At 35.1% G+C, this 15,315-nt stretch overlaps 1 protein-coding gene across 1 annotated transcript in view; it reads left to right on the plus strand.

The window, feature by feature from the left end:
- Hdac9 (histone deacetylase 9) overlaps nt 1–15,315 on the plus strand; it is a 757,858-nt gene that overhangs the window by 704,648 nt on the left and 37,895 nt on the right. Inside the window, exon 23 of the mRNA XM_051175100.1 lies at nt 4,018–4,151. Within this exon, the coding sequence (XP_051031057.1) occupies nt 4,018–4,151 (134 nt within the window). The remainder of the gene's footprint in view (nt 1–4,017; nt 4,152–15,315) is intronic.

Consider the following 15,315-nt stretch of genomic DNA (forward strand, 5'->3'; position numbering starts at 1 on the left):
TTTTAAGTTCGTATTCTCACTACTTGACCATTCCGTGTGTTCTAGCTTTGTCCTACCATCTAGATTCTGGGTATTTCCTTTTTCCTTTCATATATGAGACTGCAATACTTCAGAGAAAAGCACGTATTAGAGAAAATAAAGCAGCCCAAGCATGTCTTTGGAGCATGCACTTCTATATGCAAATTATTCTTGCAGTGTTAATCTTTGGAATGTGTAGATATGTACAAGTGTTTCAAATATCTGCTATATCAGTAGAAGGAAGGGAATTATTTGCTCTTTGATTTAGAAAAAGTAATAAAATAATCTCAAATTTTTGAGTTCATGAAAGCATCAAGTAAATGACAAATCTGAAGAGCACGAGGACCATTGATTAACAAGAGCTGAGAGGAAAGAAGGGGCAAAGAGTTGAGCAAATGTGATCTTAGGGCAGTTGTAACCATTTCTTGTGATACTATGATGGTGAATACACAACATTCTGGATTTGTCAAACTCCAAAGACTTGTACAATGCCAAGTATGAAGCATGACCGTAGACTTGAATTCATAATAATGCATCATTATTAACTTAGAAATTATAGAAAATTTAAAATACTAATGCAAACTAGTAATATGAAAAGGGTATATAGGCTACAATCTGTACTTCCTGATCAATTTCTTTGTAAATTCCAAACTACTTTGAAAAATAGCATTTATTACTTATTCAAAATGTATTTGGTTTAAAATTAAGTATTCCCTCTGTAAGTTCATAAAACCTAAAAATGAAATGTCACACTGAAACAATTCTCTTTTGTTTATGCATTTACTATGCAATTATTCCTGCAGTTGGACAGGTTTGTATGATATGATGAGTTAAATAATATTGAGCAAAAATGTTCCAATTTGGCAATATAGAAGAGTAGGTGTCTTCAAATAATCTGACATCAAATTATCTTAAAACATTAAGTTAAATATTAAAAGGTACCTCTAGATTTATTGATGACACACTAAAAGATCAAGGAAGTTGAACAAATGCCAGCGATATTGGTTACTTTAGAGTATCCATTCCCAAATATTCATTTTCTGAACATTATTTCTTGCATGTGAAAGCAGTCAAAGTGTGATGCTATGATGGAGGGTGGATCTGACTGAAGATGAGGAACAACAAAAGGCCATCTCAAAAGAGAAAAGCTCCTGAAAAATCTCTAGCCTATTTGATTTATCATTATCAACAGCAGGAAAGGATGATGGAAGGATAAAGTGAGGTGAAAAAAAATCAAGTAACTTCCTCATGAATGTGACCAAGCTTTCCAGTCCATATTTATGATAAATATGAAGAATCAAAATCTTAAATTAATCCTGAAGTCAAAGATGGTAAAATGGATCTAGATTACAGAATCTTAAGCATTTAGCAGAAGAAACCAAACTGCAGGCTACCTGGCTTGAAAGACAGATGTTGCATTCAAATAGGTGTCTTGCTTACCTTTGATACAATAAAGTATAATATAATGATGGCGTAAAAGCAACTGAATTCTTTTCTCACCATTGTCAAGCTTGTAGCAGAAGCCAGCATATTTAGTTATAGTGAATGTTCCCATACTTACAACTTTAGTAGACTCGTGTGCCAGGAAAAACAAACAAAACAAAACAAAAAACCCCAAATGGTTAGAGTACTTTTTGGAGTTCCCTTTTTTGGAGGTCCTAATCTCATCCATGGGGTTATCACCTAATTACCACAAGGCCCACCTGTGGATGCAATCCCCTTGGCAATTAGAATTCCAACATACCAACTTGACTAAAGTGGGAATGTGGTCACAGACACTTAGTCCATTGCATCAGGCTTCAAGATTTTTTTCTTATATAAACTGTATATGAGCTTGAGAGACAAAAAATGAAAACAAAACAAAATGGGAAAATTAAAGGAAAAGTAGAAATAAATTTATACAAAAAATAAAGAGCCAACTACACTGAAAGGTTAAATATAAGATTTAGCAAGTAAAACATGCTGAAGGAAATACAATAAATGCACAAAAGATACAACCAAGAAACAAGAATCTATAAAAATAACCTGGAAATTAAGACATTTAAACAAATAGAAATGCTTCAATTAAATGATACAATCACTTAAGGTTAATAATGGTTCTATACAACATGCCAGAAATTTCTGAAAAGAAATGTTTGAAAGAAAGTTCTGAACGAAAAAAACTCCATGTAAAAAGAGAGAATATAGCACAGAAATCAAAGTGAAAAATAAGAAAGAATTTAAGCGATATTGGTGCAAAATTTACATATATCTAATTGGAGTTGGAAATGATAAAAGGTAAAGATACCCAATTTTCAATAAATTGAGCATATATATAGTAGAATAAATTAATATAAAAGTATAATTGAATAAAACATAGCATAAATAGTCCTATAGTCCTTCAAAAGTTGAATCAATAGTGAAAAACTTTTGTCAAGAGCATTCAAAGTCTAAATGACTTAAGAGGAAATGCCTATCTAACATTCTAGGTCAGATAACAAAGACAGGGCTCTAGCTACATCACAATGCATCAGCACAAGAATGGATAGTTAAAAATTAACCCTACTTGTGAACATAGATCAAAAAACTCCTAAGAAAATATTGATTAGATGAATTGGGCTCCAACAAAAAAAATAATGCATCAGAAGAAAGTTTATTTTATGTCATGAGCACAAACATGACTTAATATAGAAATACAGGTGAGTGTATTTTAACTCACAATATTCCCAAATTGTAGGGAAAAAAACAGTCCACAGAGAGGAAAATTTAAACCAAATTCTACAATAATTTAAAGAGTAACTCTAACTCAAACTAGAAAGAGAAAACTCCCCGCTTTTACAGAATGAAACCATAATAATCAGGCATTGTTCATCCACCTGCTTAGTAAATCACAGCAAAGGCTGGCGAGCGTGCGGTAGGGTAGAACTAGAATCCTCATGTGCACTGCTTCTAAGTGTGAGGGCTGATGATGGGCCTTTGAAAGCAATCTGGCATTACTCAGTGGATTTTAACCCACAGCTCCATTCCAGGCTTGTATATTTGTGCCACGAGACTTTCATAAGGACATTTTGGGTAATATTGTTTGCAATAGCAAAAACGAAACCTAAAAGTTTTGTAACACCAATTATCTATAGATAGAAACCTGGACAAGTAAATTCTGTAGAGATGAGTTGGCCTACTATACAACCAAGAACTGTAGCTTCATGTATGAACCAAGTGGACAAAACAAGATTCATGAGGACAACAAGCTACACACATGAAAGTCTGAAGGCACGTGAATTAAGCAAAGGAAAACAATAGAATTTAAAAAGATAACTGACTCTCCTGACTCCCAACATGGAGAAGAACTGATGCTATCAGAGAATGCCACATACAGAATTTTTGCCAGAAGTGCTACCATACTTCCCTTAAGAAACAAGTGAGATTGTTATCAATTCATTTGTAGCCTATTAATGTATGGATTTTATTTACATATTTTGCATTTATCAAATATTTTATAATAAAATACAATAAAAAAATGAACCATATCTAATAGTAGTGTGGTTTACAAACTTTCCTTTTATAATAAGGATTAATGGTGGAGACAGGAAGCTTGTAGTAAACAAATAGGATAGTTTACCCCATTAACATTAGTTCTGTGTATGTGTGTGTGTTCACACATGCACATTTCTGTGGAAGGGAACATAGAGCCACATACTAATCAAGCATTCTACCATCGATGTACATTCACAGCTTCTCCAAGTTTGTCATCGTGTGGTTACAAATCTTGTTAGGTGAGGCTTTGCTGTCTCTTGGTGAAGAGACAGATGAAAGAATGCAAATTGTGTGCTATTTCTTGTCTGTGGGATCTTGGGCTTTCACATCCTTGTCTGAAACACTGAGATAATGACATGAGCATTATATGAAGTAGTGCTAGACATGCCAAGAAAGAACGCTAACAGAACCAATGTCTAATCACTGTTATGTACTAATACTTTTTTTCATTTAATACTTAGGAATGTTCTCTTTTTATTATGTTAGGTTTTGGTCATTTGATGAAGCAGTTGATGACATTGGCTGGTGGACGTGTGGCATTGGCTCTAGAAGGAGGACATGATCTGACAGCCATTTGTGATGCATCTGAGGCCTGCATAAATGCCCTTCTAGGAAATGAGGTAAAAACAAACAACAGGGGTAAAAGGAGGAGGGTGCATGCATGTGTGATTTCAGGTTTATTTTTTAATCTATGCAAGTAGAAAGTTCTACATAGCTTTCACTATGAAGGATATAGGCACTAGAAGTGTCTGTGCTTTGATGTGACAGGCTGTATTGCCTTCCCAGGTAGAGTATCCACATAGCATTCCTACCATCAAACTATTTACACAGCCTAAAACTGAGCAATGAAAACTCTTGGAAAGAAGAGTATTTTGTCTACTGACCCTATCAGATGAACATTGAAATTAAACTTTTAAAAGTTTTTGAGATTTGCTGTAGGATTGTTAAGTTAGAAAAATAAAGCCATTTTAAAAACATCCTTAAAGTTTTTTTTTTCATCATTTGAGAATGTTTTATGCTGAGGTAGAGATAGTACCCTATCTTCCTGAGAGTGATAAGGAATCTTCTAAAGGTTGAAAACAACACTATTGCCGTGCAGGTGCAATGCAGAAGATCTAAGACCACAACTTGAATCTAAAAGATCATAGGTCCACACTGCACATCTAACGTGGTAAAGATTGCTAATTGCTCCACAGACTTTGTATCTAGTCCCTTGGACATTGGGTCTAGGTCAGAAACAGGATTTTATATATTGTTTAGAATCATGGGGTTACTTAGTTTTTATGGAAATGTACGGCAGTTTAATGAGTTAGCTTTGGGTTTCCTTTTTGATTTTGGGAGAGTGAACTTGCACTGGAAATATAGCTTTTCTTATTCATAAGTTGTTTTTGAAACCTAACTTTTTTAACAAAAACTTAGGATATTGCATGTATACTCATGGAAAATTTTACTTTTTCTTCTGTACACTGAGTGCAAAAATTTTACTGCTGTCATTGGCATGTGAGTCTAGAGTGCTACAACATGACTATTTTGCCATGTTTATTGAATAAGTAATATATTTTTCATTTGAAAGAATGCTTGTAGCACTGACAAACTGTCTAACATTATTAATTCTAGACAGTGCTCAGACCACTGTCTAAAACTTGGCAAGGAGCTAGGAGAGTGTAACAACTTAATGATTAGCATCAACAATAGGCTGCTCTTTCACTTCACAGTATCCAAGAATTTTTTTTTTTTTTAAAAAAAAATAGTCTTTCTGTGGTTGTTGTACACTAATAATGTCAAACACAGTGTGGGATTGTTTGCAGGGAGGTGCAACCAGGAAGTGTCAAAGTGTTGTATCTGTTTTGTGAGGGTTGATTTCAGCTCACTCTGCTTGCCCACCAGATAATGTTTTTCTTTTTTTTTTTTTTTTTTTTTTTTTTTTTTTTGACCAGCTGTGTACAGCCTTTAAATTACTTTTGTAAGCTTAAAGCCTTTGAAAGTGTTTTAGTTAAGTAGAGTGGTGGTTTCCATCAGAAATACTAGGGTGAGCTGTGCACTGTGACTTCAGAGATGATTGTCCTGCCTAGAAAGACACATTACCCAGCAACATAAGCAAACTACGTTTCCAACTACATAGGAGGAAGCTACAGATTTAGTGGCTCTCTTTCAATTCAGTCATTGAGATGGGTCTTTTTTACTGTTGAAATCTCTGCACTTGACCAAGTTATCACTTCTAAAAAGCACCGAGGGTGAGGATAGTCTCTCCAGGGATCTCATATCTTAAGGATAACCAGACTCTGACATAGAGGATAAAAATATCATTCGACAGTCTTAGCCTCCTGGGATGTAGTTATGGCTAATCAATAAAATCCAGGAAGTAATAACTGAAATTATTTGAGAGATATATCAGTTATTTAACTGACTTTAATTCTCTGGATATCTTTTAGTAAGTTTTATCTTGCAATTGTATTATCTCAATTAACATCATATCTTCTTTGATTAGCTATCTTCAATCGCATAAGCAAAATCTAAAATTTGTTCAACCTGATTTAAACAAATGGGAATTTAGTCCCATTGTTTCAGTTTTTTCCTTCTATAAGATTCTATAAGATTCTAGGGATATAGATTCCCTACAGGATGCTTTAGGAATGACAGAGGGGATTGATATATTGAACATTGAAAAGTAAATTTTGTTGCAGTGGATCTTTCTTCACCCAGAAGAACAAAGCAAAGAGAAATAAGTGATTTTTAGAATGAAAAGTGGAAGAAAAATACAAGTGTGCTATACATTATAATTCATTTGGAAAGAGGAAATGAAAGTGTAATACTTGAAACAATTCAAGAAACAAAGAGTTCTCACTTTCATTGACAATATAATTTATAACCCAATGCCTGGCTTTGGGTATTTTTTTTCAGGTCAAAGGTCACTGTGACTACATTGAAGTTTTAAATTTCATTCCTGCAGAAAAAATAATATATAAGGCATATTGCATGTACCTCACCATTTAACCAAAATACCTACAAGCAATTTCCATAGCAGTTTTATATGGTAATCTCTGGATAAGAAAATAAAAACGAGGTCTTTCAGATACCAATTACTGCAATTTAAAAATCCCAATTTCCCTACAAGCCCCCCTTGCAAGTGATTAATAGAGCAATTATGACTTATTATCTGGGATTTCACTTTTACAAATAACAAAATGTAGTGAAGCTGGAGCATAAAACTGTGACAGAACCAACTAGCTTCCCAACCATGAGCATGCAATTGAGCTCAAATTAGAAAGGTCAAGAGGGCCTTTGCAAGGGACTCTGCACTTCGTCAGATGTATTTATTCATGTGTAGAGGATTAGAATTCATAAACGTTTTGCCAGTTTTAAAATGCTATTTCTTTTTTCTTGTTGTTCTTGGCCTGGCCTTGTCAATATAGCAAAGTGCTTCTTCTTCTTCTAACTTATTATCAGCAAAATAATATAAATTGTATAACCCCAAGGAATTGTAAGATCAGCAGGGACCATTGGCTGCATGTCTTTATAGACAATAGATGGGCACCAGAACCCACTATTTTAGAAATGCTATATAAACATTGTACCTTAAAAATGCATTTTTTTTTCTTTTTAAACACTGTCAGCTTGAAAATGATCTACCAAGCAAAACATCCAAATGTTCTTTTAAAATAATATGTACAAGGTCAGTCAAAATAATACACTATTGGATTGAAACTAATCTGAGTGCAGTGCAGGAAATTCCAGGAGGAGACTGATTTTTAAAATCATACAAGTCTTTATTTTTAAATGTATTCTTGGCCAAGTATAGAACTGGGGTTTATCAGTCCAATCAAATTATGATGAATATTTTTTTATGTTTTCACTGAAGCTCTCTTAAAAATCCAACCTGGAGTTTGAGAAATTACATACCTACATGAGAAAAATCATTAGACTGATTGGAAAAGTATCAAGTACAGTTCCATGAATATCCACATTGTCAAACATACAGTTTCTTTAAGGCCACATTCAACTACTATTCTGCAAAGCTGATTAACTGCACCTCATGCTGCTTCTTTTGAAACAAATCTTCTTTAGAGGAGAGAAAAGCTTTAGGAGGTTCCCATCCCTGTGGAATCTGGTCTCAAAACAAACTTTCTAGTGAGCAAGGGAAAAGAAAGCATACAGTAGTAGAAGCTTTGAGCCATGAGTTGAGAACATGAGCTTGCAAATGTCACAGGCTGACCAAGAATAGATAATGGGTTCAAGCTGGTTAGAAAGAAAGGAAGGTTTCTGAAAGGTAAACCCATATTTTCACAGCTATGGAAGCTGTTGAGATGATGTTGGAACCTCTAGACTGTCCTAACTCATTAATGCTTGATTTCTGATTTCTTCCCTTTTTCTTTTATCTTTTTTTTTGTTCCTCCCTTCCTTTCTCGCTTCCTCCCATCCTTCCTTTTCTTCTTCAATCCCTCTGTGTTTCCTTTCCTCCTCCTTTAAAAAAAAATATTTACTGTCTCTTCTAAAATACACGCGGCTGATTTTCCTTTGACTGGGATTTCACAGACAGTGGCTAAATGTGGAGATTGCCTTTGTTTTTAAGAAGGGCTTTGTGCTCTTAAGATGCTGGGGAAAAATCCCCTTAACTGATTCCTAGTGGTTGTTGACAGCCACCCCTGAGGTGAACCCTTGAGATGTTGTTGTCCAAGTTGATCCTTTGGGGGTGGGGTTTTGTATTAGATTTTTATGTGGAGACATTGTTTCACTATCTTTTTCATCTTTTAGATTATGTATGACTAAAGCTTAGTCCACTGGGGAATTGGTGTGAATCTGGGAATGCTTACAAGATCCTAAGTAGTGGCAATTCATAAGTAGAGGATGAGAGAATATACATGATATGCTAGAATGGCATTTCTGCCCATGGTCTTCTTTTAGACTTTGATACCTGTCTGTACTCCCAAAGCAGTTGTGTGGATAATCTAAAGGGAGTAAAATTGTTTTTGGAAAATATTATTTGAATATTTTTTCCCATATAGATATGGCCTGTGAAACTGGATTCTTATATTCATGATGAGTATGAGAAGTCAAACCATGTGCTTCAAGATCCAGATAATTCAAAACTACTTGCAAATAATAGTAGTCATTTCTGTCTGGATTGTTCAGATAGAGTTAAAAGAAATACAGGTTGTGAGTTTGAAGACATCATGGGTTATAGTTACCAGTAAATGAAAGAAATCTTTTCTTTTTTATAAACAACTAAGCATAATGTGATGTTTTTATATACTCCTGTCCATTCAGTATATGTTGCCTTTTATTGGGCATCTATTGTGTGTCAAAAGGTTCTAATTTGAACAATAGTAATGTAGACATTGTTAGAGATTTTAGGGAAGCAATGTGGAGATAATTGTTTTATCTATAGGAATGGATAACTACTTTACAAAAAAAGTACATTTACCCTTGATCATGTGCACAATGTAAGATTTTGACACGTTAGTACAGAAGGAAAAGGTATATAATATGATAGCAAACCATAAATGAGGACAGTGAGGCTCCTTAGATGGCTTTGGGTGGTTCTTGCTTTGTATCTGATAGCAGAGAGGCCAAGTTGAGAGGAATAAAGCAGGCACTACATCTGGGCAATTGAAATAGAATACCATCACAAATTGGATTTCTATGAAGAATATGGAAGTTTTTGATGAATATGCCCATTCTCTAGGGCGAAACAACAATCACTGCAATACAACAACAGAGGAAAGCAGATATGTAAGACTTTGAGTAGTAGAAGCTCAGGTGCTGTGGAAAGGATCTCACAAGGAGCAACTTTGCTCAAGTTGTTAATGAACAAGTGTTTCCTCAGTGCTGCTGCAGCATCTCCTGGGGGGATGCTGAAAACCAGCTGTGGGTAGCTCTATCCACTCTAAGCTCAGTGACATCACAGGGGCAGGTTGAAACAGTATGTTACCCCACTTGCCAAATGAACCATCTCAATGTGAATACTACCAGTATATCACTGATACAAGATGGGAAACAAATCTTTGTGCAGATCTCTTCAATGAAACTGAAAGGAAGCCATGTAAACTCTGTAATCAGGAAACAGGGGGAAGAGAATTACCACAAGTTTGAGCTTAGCCTGGGCTAAATAACAAACCCTTTAAAAAATAAAAACATAAATCAAAAAGAAAAAAAAACAGCACATGAAAATCAGCTGCCACTAATTTTAATCTAGTACAATGTTGCTTCCTGTCATGTAGAAGAAAGAATAGCCATGACTGCTCTTGTCCAATCTTTGTCCTACAATCGCTCCTACAAATTCCTTGCTGCTGTACAGAGATGTTTCTTTAGTGCTGTGTCGACATCATCCTTCATCCTCTACACTGAGGTGAGAGACAACATAATAGCAATAACTTCAGCATAGTGACTTGATTGTCAACACAATCCACTCTGATTTCAGCTCCTCCAAGTCTTTTTGATGAAGAATAGTAGTGACTTCAAACGAATAACAATGGTCATTTTCAAAATGAGTAACTCATGATTCACAGTATGGATAAAATTATAACCAGACTTGCTGATACAATCAAATTAAACATACACAACTAATTGCAGTCATTCTTGAGCAATTATTTAGATGAGAGTAGATTTTTAAAAATCAATCCCTCCTCCCAGGGGAATTGATAATCAATAGTTCATCAGTGCGGAAGGTCAAGTGAGTATCCCTGCTTCCTGATCCTCTTGGAGTTGCCATCATATTCTTCCACAATCCCTTTGATCCTTACAACTGGACACTTTTGGATCGCATCTGAGTTGTTTGAATATTGTAGACAGACTTTTAGTTTTTATTGCCAGGAAACTTATGGTCTGTGTCTAAAAGCATAATTTTGCAGCAAGACATTCTCACTTTGTTTCTTATGAGCATCATCACACAGTGGAACACATATGGTCTGAAGGCATATGTTGGAGATCTTTTCCATTATTAAGTATATGAAGGAAATTTCAATATTTCCAAAGTTTTTAAAGTATAAAATATAATACTCGTGCAGAAATCTATACATATATGAACAATCCAATGAAGCATCACAAGGACATCACATGTCTAGCCATTAGTCAGGTCAAGAGAATCTAACTTCTTGATGGTTAAATCCATTGGCTCCTTTCTGAAAGTAATTTGTTTTCTGATTTCTGACACCATATTCTAATTTTCCTATTTGTAAGCTTTAAGCTTAATAAGGAGGAAATATTATATGTATTCTTCTGTACATGTTCTTTTCTGAATAGTTTGTTTGTGAATATCCTCTCATTGTACATAATTATAGCCCATTCATTTTCATCATTTTATGGTCTTATAGTTTATAAAAGAAATTTTTAGGAGACTATTATAGTTTATTTGCAGTTATACTATACTTAATAGATATGGGCTTTTTTCAATTTGCATTTTGATGGTGGGATATACATTTTTCTCTGAAATAAAAAGTATCCAGTACTCTCTCTCTTCATTTGAACCGTAAAATGTGGGGATTAAAGTGTATGGGGAGATATCAAGAAGACTATATAGAGTAGAGATTAGTGGGGGAGCACCTTCCTATTACGATTGTGTGTGTGGGAAATCTGTCACGTTATTTTCATTAACATGTGTTTAATACGTAGGTTTAACAAGATTAATGGTCAATTAAAATTCACCTATAATCTGTGAAAAATTAAAATTCATTTGAAAAGTTGGTAAAGACCAATGGAATGGAATAAAAATTCTCACACACCTACAAACACCTGATTTTTGACAAAACAGCTAAAATTACACAATGGAAGGAGGAAAGCATCTTCAACAAATGGTGCTGGCACAACTGGATGATGGTGTGTAGAAGATTGCAGATAGACCCATGTCTATCACCATGCACAAAACTTAAGTGGATCAAAGACCTCAGCATAAATCCAGCCACACTGAACCTCTTAGAAGAGAAAGTGGGAGGTACCCTTCAATGAATTGGTACAGGAGACTGCTACCTGAACAAAATACCAGTAGCACAGACATTGAGATCAACAATTAATAAATGGGGCCTCCTGAAACTGAGAAGCTTCTGTAAGGCAAAGGACACAGTTGACAAGATCAAACAGCAGCCCACAGACTGGGAAAAGATTTTCACCAACCCCACATCTGACAGAAGGCTGATCTCCAAAATATACAAAGAACTCAAGAAACTAGTCACCAAAACACCAAATAACCCTATTAAAAAGTGGGGTATAGAACCGAAATGAGAATTCTCAATAGAGGAATCTGAAATGCTGAAAGACATTTAAGAAAGTGCTCAACATCCTTAACCACCAGGGAAATCCAAATTTATCTCTATATATCAAGAATATTATAGGGAATAAAGTTGAATTATATGCAGATTTTATGTAACTATATAAACATGAAGAAAACCTGGATGAGTCTTTTCATATTATGAAAATTTTAATGATCTTTAGAAATCTCTGAAAGCTAAAATTACCTCTAAGAGCTTTGTAAAATAAATTTACATCTGAGTATGGTAGTACATGCCTATAATGCCAACAGTTAGGAGATGAATGTAGAAAAATCATGAATCTGTGAGATTTATTGAGACTCTGTCTTTAAAAAGCAATCAGTTAGTTGATAATAAGTAGACTCATAATTTATTGACATGCCATCAAATATACCAAATACTCAGAATAATTCAAGTCATGAGCCTGACCAATAAAGCTTTAAATAATCTTGGACACAATAACAAGTATCTACCTATATCTATGTATTTAGTGTTACACATGGTGACTTTTCTTTGTCCCAAATTGGGTTAAAATTTAATTCCTATACTTTAAAAAGTTTTATTCTATTTGTATTCCTGCTGTTTTATAACATTTTTGAATTTTCTTTTTCATGATTTTTTTAATTACAATATAATTACATCATTTCTCCCATCCACTCTCCAACTTTCTCCACCTCCTCTCAAATTCATGGCTTCTACATCTCCCTCTCCCACTAGTTAATTGCCTCTAGCTGTTGTTTTAAAATAGCTGTAGTCCATGGAAATCATGTGACAGGCAAAACTGAACAAACATCTAAATTGTGTTCATATAATACTTCAGTTTTCTGTAAAAACTGTTAAGACTAGGTTTCTCTATAACTGAGCCTAAATCTATGTAAGAAATGCCTATAATTATATTTTACACATAGAAAAATACAATCTTTCCCTAGTTTTGTATGCCCATAGGTTGCATTCAAATTATATAATTTATATTTTTTATTTAATTTAACTTTTTTTCATGTTACATTTCAACCCCAGTTCCCCCTCCCTCTTCTTTTCCCGCCATCCACCTCCTCCCATCTCACCTCCCATCCACCCCTCAGAGGGGTGAAGGTTAAGTGAAAGTCAACAAAGTCTAGGATACCAAGTTGAGGCAGGACCAAACCCCTTCCCTCTGAATCAGACTAGGCAAGTATCCCACAATAGGAAATGGGCTCTAAAAAGCCAGTTAATGTACAGGGATAGGTCCTGGTCCCACTGCCAAGGCCCCCCCCCAAAAAAAAAGATCCAGCCACATAACCATCACCTACATTATTCAGAGGGCACAGATCATTCCCATGAAAGTTCCCCAGGTACCAGTACCAGTCCATAGTCCATGAGCTCCCACTAGCTTAGGTTGGCTGCCTCTGTGGTTTCCCCATCATGATCTTAACCCCACTTATAATTTAACTTAATAACTTCATGAGAATTATCTGTATTTAATGGAATTGCTCACAAACAGCATGATTGGCATGAGACTTCTAACATCTGGATTTGCCTTATCTTTAGGTAACTCATTGCTCTTTTCTTGTATAGAACTCTTATACCTAACATTGCCTTATCGTATATTTTCATGCTTGCTCAAAATTTACTAAAAGTGACTATTTAATTAGTATTATTTCATTACTTAGTTATTAGATTACTAATAATGACCAATATTCATAAATATTTATCGAGTGGATGCTCCAGTCAGATGGTTTTAGTGTCCATAATTCTGAGTGATTAAGTCAACAAATTCTCTTTACAAAATCCTCAATTCTAGGACCCTGCATACCAGGTTTTTAATTTTAGGAAAACAGCCTATAAATGCCTTTTGGTGTCTCGCCAATGGAGAGACTACTGCCCATTGCCTTCTCTACAGTGCTACTTGATGAAAACTAAAGAGCCCACATTGAGAACGCTCTGAATCCAGCCCTGGCTGTGTGTACACTCTCAAAATGAAACAAATTGGGGCAATTTACTGAAGGTTAAACCCTCAAATGACAGCCACCTAAAACATTCAGGGAAATGGTTTGAGAGGCTTAAATGATCAATTTAATTTCCTTAATTCTCTGTGTTGCTTTACAAGCAGGCACAGCTTTATCCATCTCACTGAAAACTCTAAATTGTGGGTTTAGATGTGTTTGTGTTTTTATACTCAACACGCTGAACCACATATACTTTCTATATTACTCAGTACTTAAAAACAAGCCCACAGACCTCAATGCACTCCAATTGCAAAATTGGAGTATTTGCATTTGTAATCTGTGTCTCGTTTTCTCTCCAATATACATCACCATTCAGTTTGTCAGCATTTTAAAATCTGAAGTCACAAGGAAGGTTTTTGAAAGAACCAACTATGCCAATCTTGTGGGTAGGTTCTAACATGAAGTGGTGTTTCAAAAAATTTTATTGTATTGCTATTAAAAATTATTTCTCCATAGGTCCTGAGAAAGACGTGAATGGGAGGAAAGATTTTATGTGAGCAAATTGCTCACTCAGCCCTGTATATCCCTTCAAAAAGCATTTCCCAAATTGGTGGCTCAGTCTTGTCTCTGAGATGAGAGGGCATTACCAGGATGACATATTTCTAAAGATACATTCTGCAGTACTGATTTTTTAAAAAATGGTTTTAACCAAACTTAAGTGTTTAAGCTTTCACAACCTTGAGCTGACACTGACTTAGGTCCAGTGGTGTTTTTCCTCTTAAAGAACTGTACTGCCTACAGACCTTTGATGTTTTGAGCTTTTTCTTTGGCAGCTAAGAAAAACACTCTACAAAGTTATATTTAGTGAATTTACTCATGTATAAATACCCCCAAGCTACTCTGTTATCCTGTGGCATCTGGAAGAAAGGTGCTATTGTTTTCGATCCCATGACTGAAGTATGGAATAATCAACTCTGAGAAACCCTAGGGGTGAGATTCACTCACATATGCTGTGGAAATTTATAATCCTTTATTTTTTTTTAGTTTTTCCTCCAGATGAAGAAACTTGGATGAGTTTTTGCTCCGGCCCATGTGCTGACAGCAGTTTCTGGTCATGCCACTGGTGATGTTTAACTGCCACTTCTTCTCTGAGATTATTAACTTGAAGTTTTCTAGGAAAACAGCTATTTTGGGGTTCATTGTCTCACAACTATTGATTGCTTGCTTTCTGTGTTCCTAAAACTAGATGGTTATTTTTCTTGCAAATACCCTGTTCCACAGTATACATCTCACCATGTGTCTAGGATCTGTGTCACCAGACTTGGTTCTGACCGAGATGACCCATAAATTTTCTGAAGCTCTTCTGCATTTCTTGCAATGTTTGTTGAATTCCTCCATGAAAAATCAGTGTAATTCCAGAAGATCATGATAGATTTGCACAGAAGGAATTTATCTCATGCTTGAGGCTGACATGAGTGTGGTTTTGAATAAAGTAGATGTTAAGTGGAACTGTGCTGTTCTTTTACCTCTGGCTTCTTTAATAGAATTTTTTTTTCTGCTACTTTATTCAAAGACTAAGGACAAATGTATCATGACTTTCCACTAGGAAGTGTTTAATG

Source organism: Phodopus roborovskii, unplaced genomic scaffold (genome assembly GCF_943737965.1).
Source record: "Phodopus roborovskii unplaced genomic scaffold, PHOROB, whole genome shotgun sequence".
NCBI classification, from domain to species: domain Eukaryota; kingdom Metazoa; phylum Chordata; class Mammalia; order Rodentia; family Cricetidae; genus Phodopus; species Phodopus roborovskii.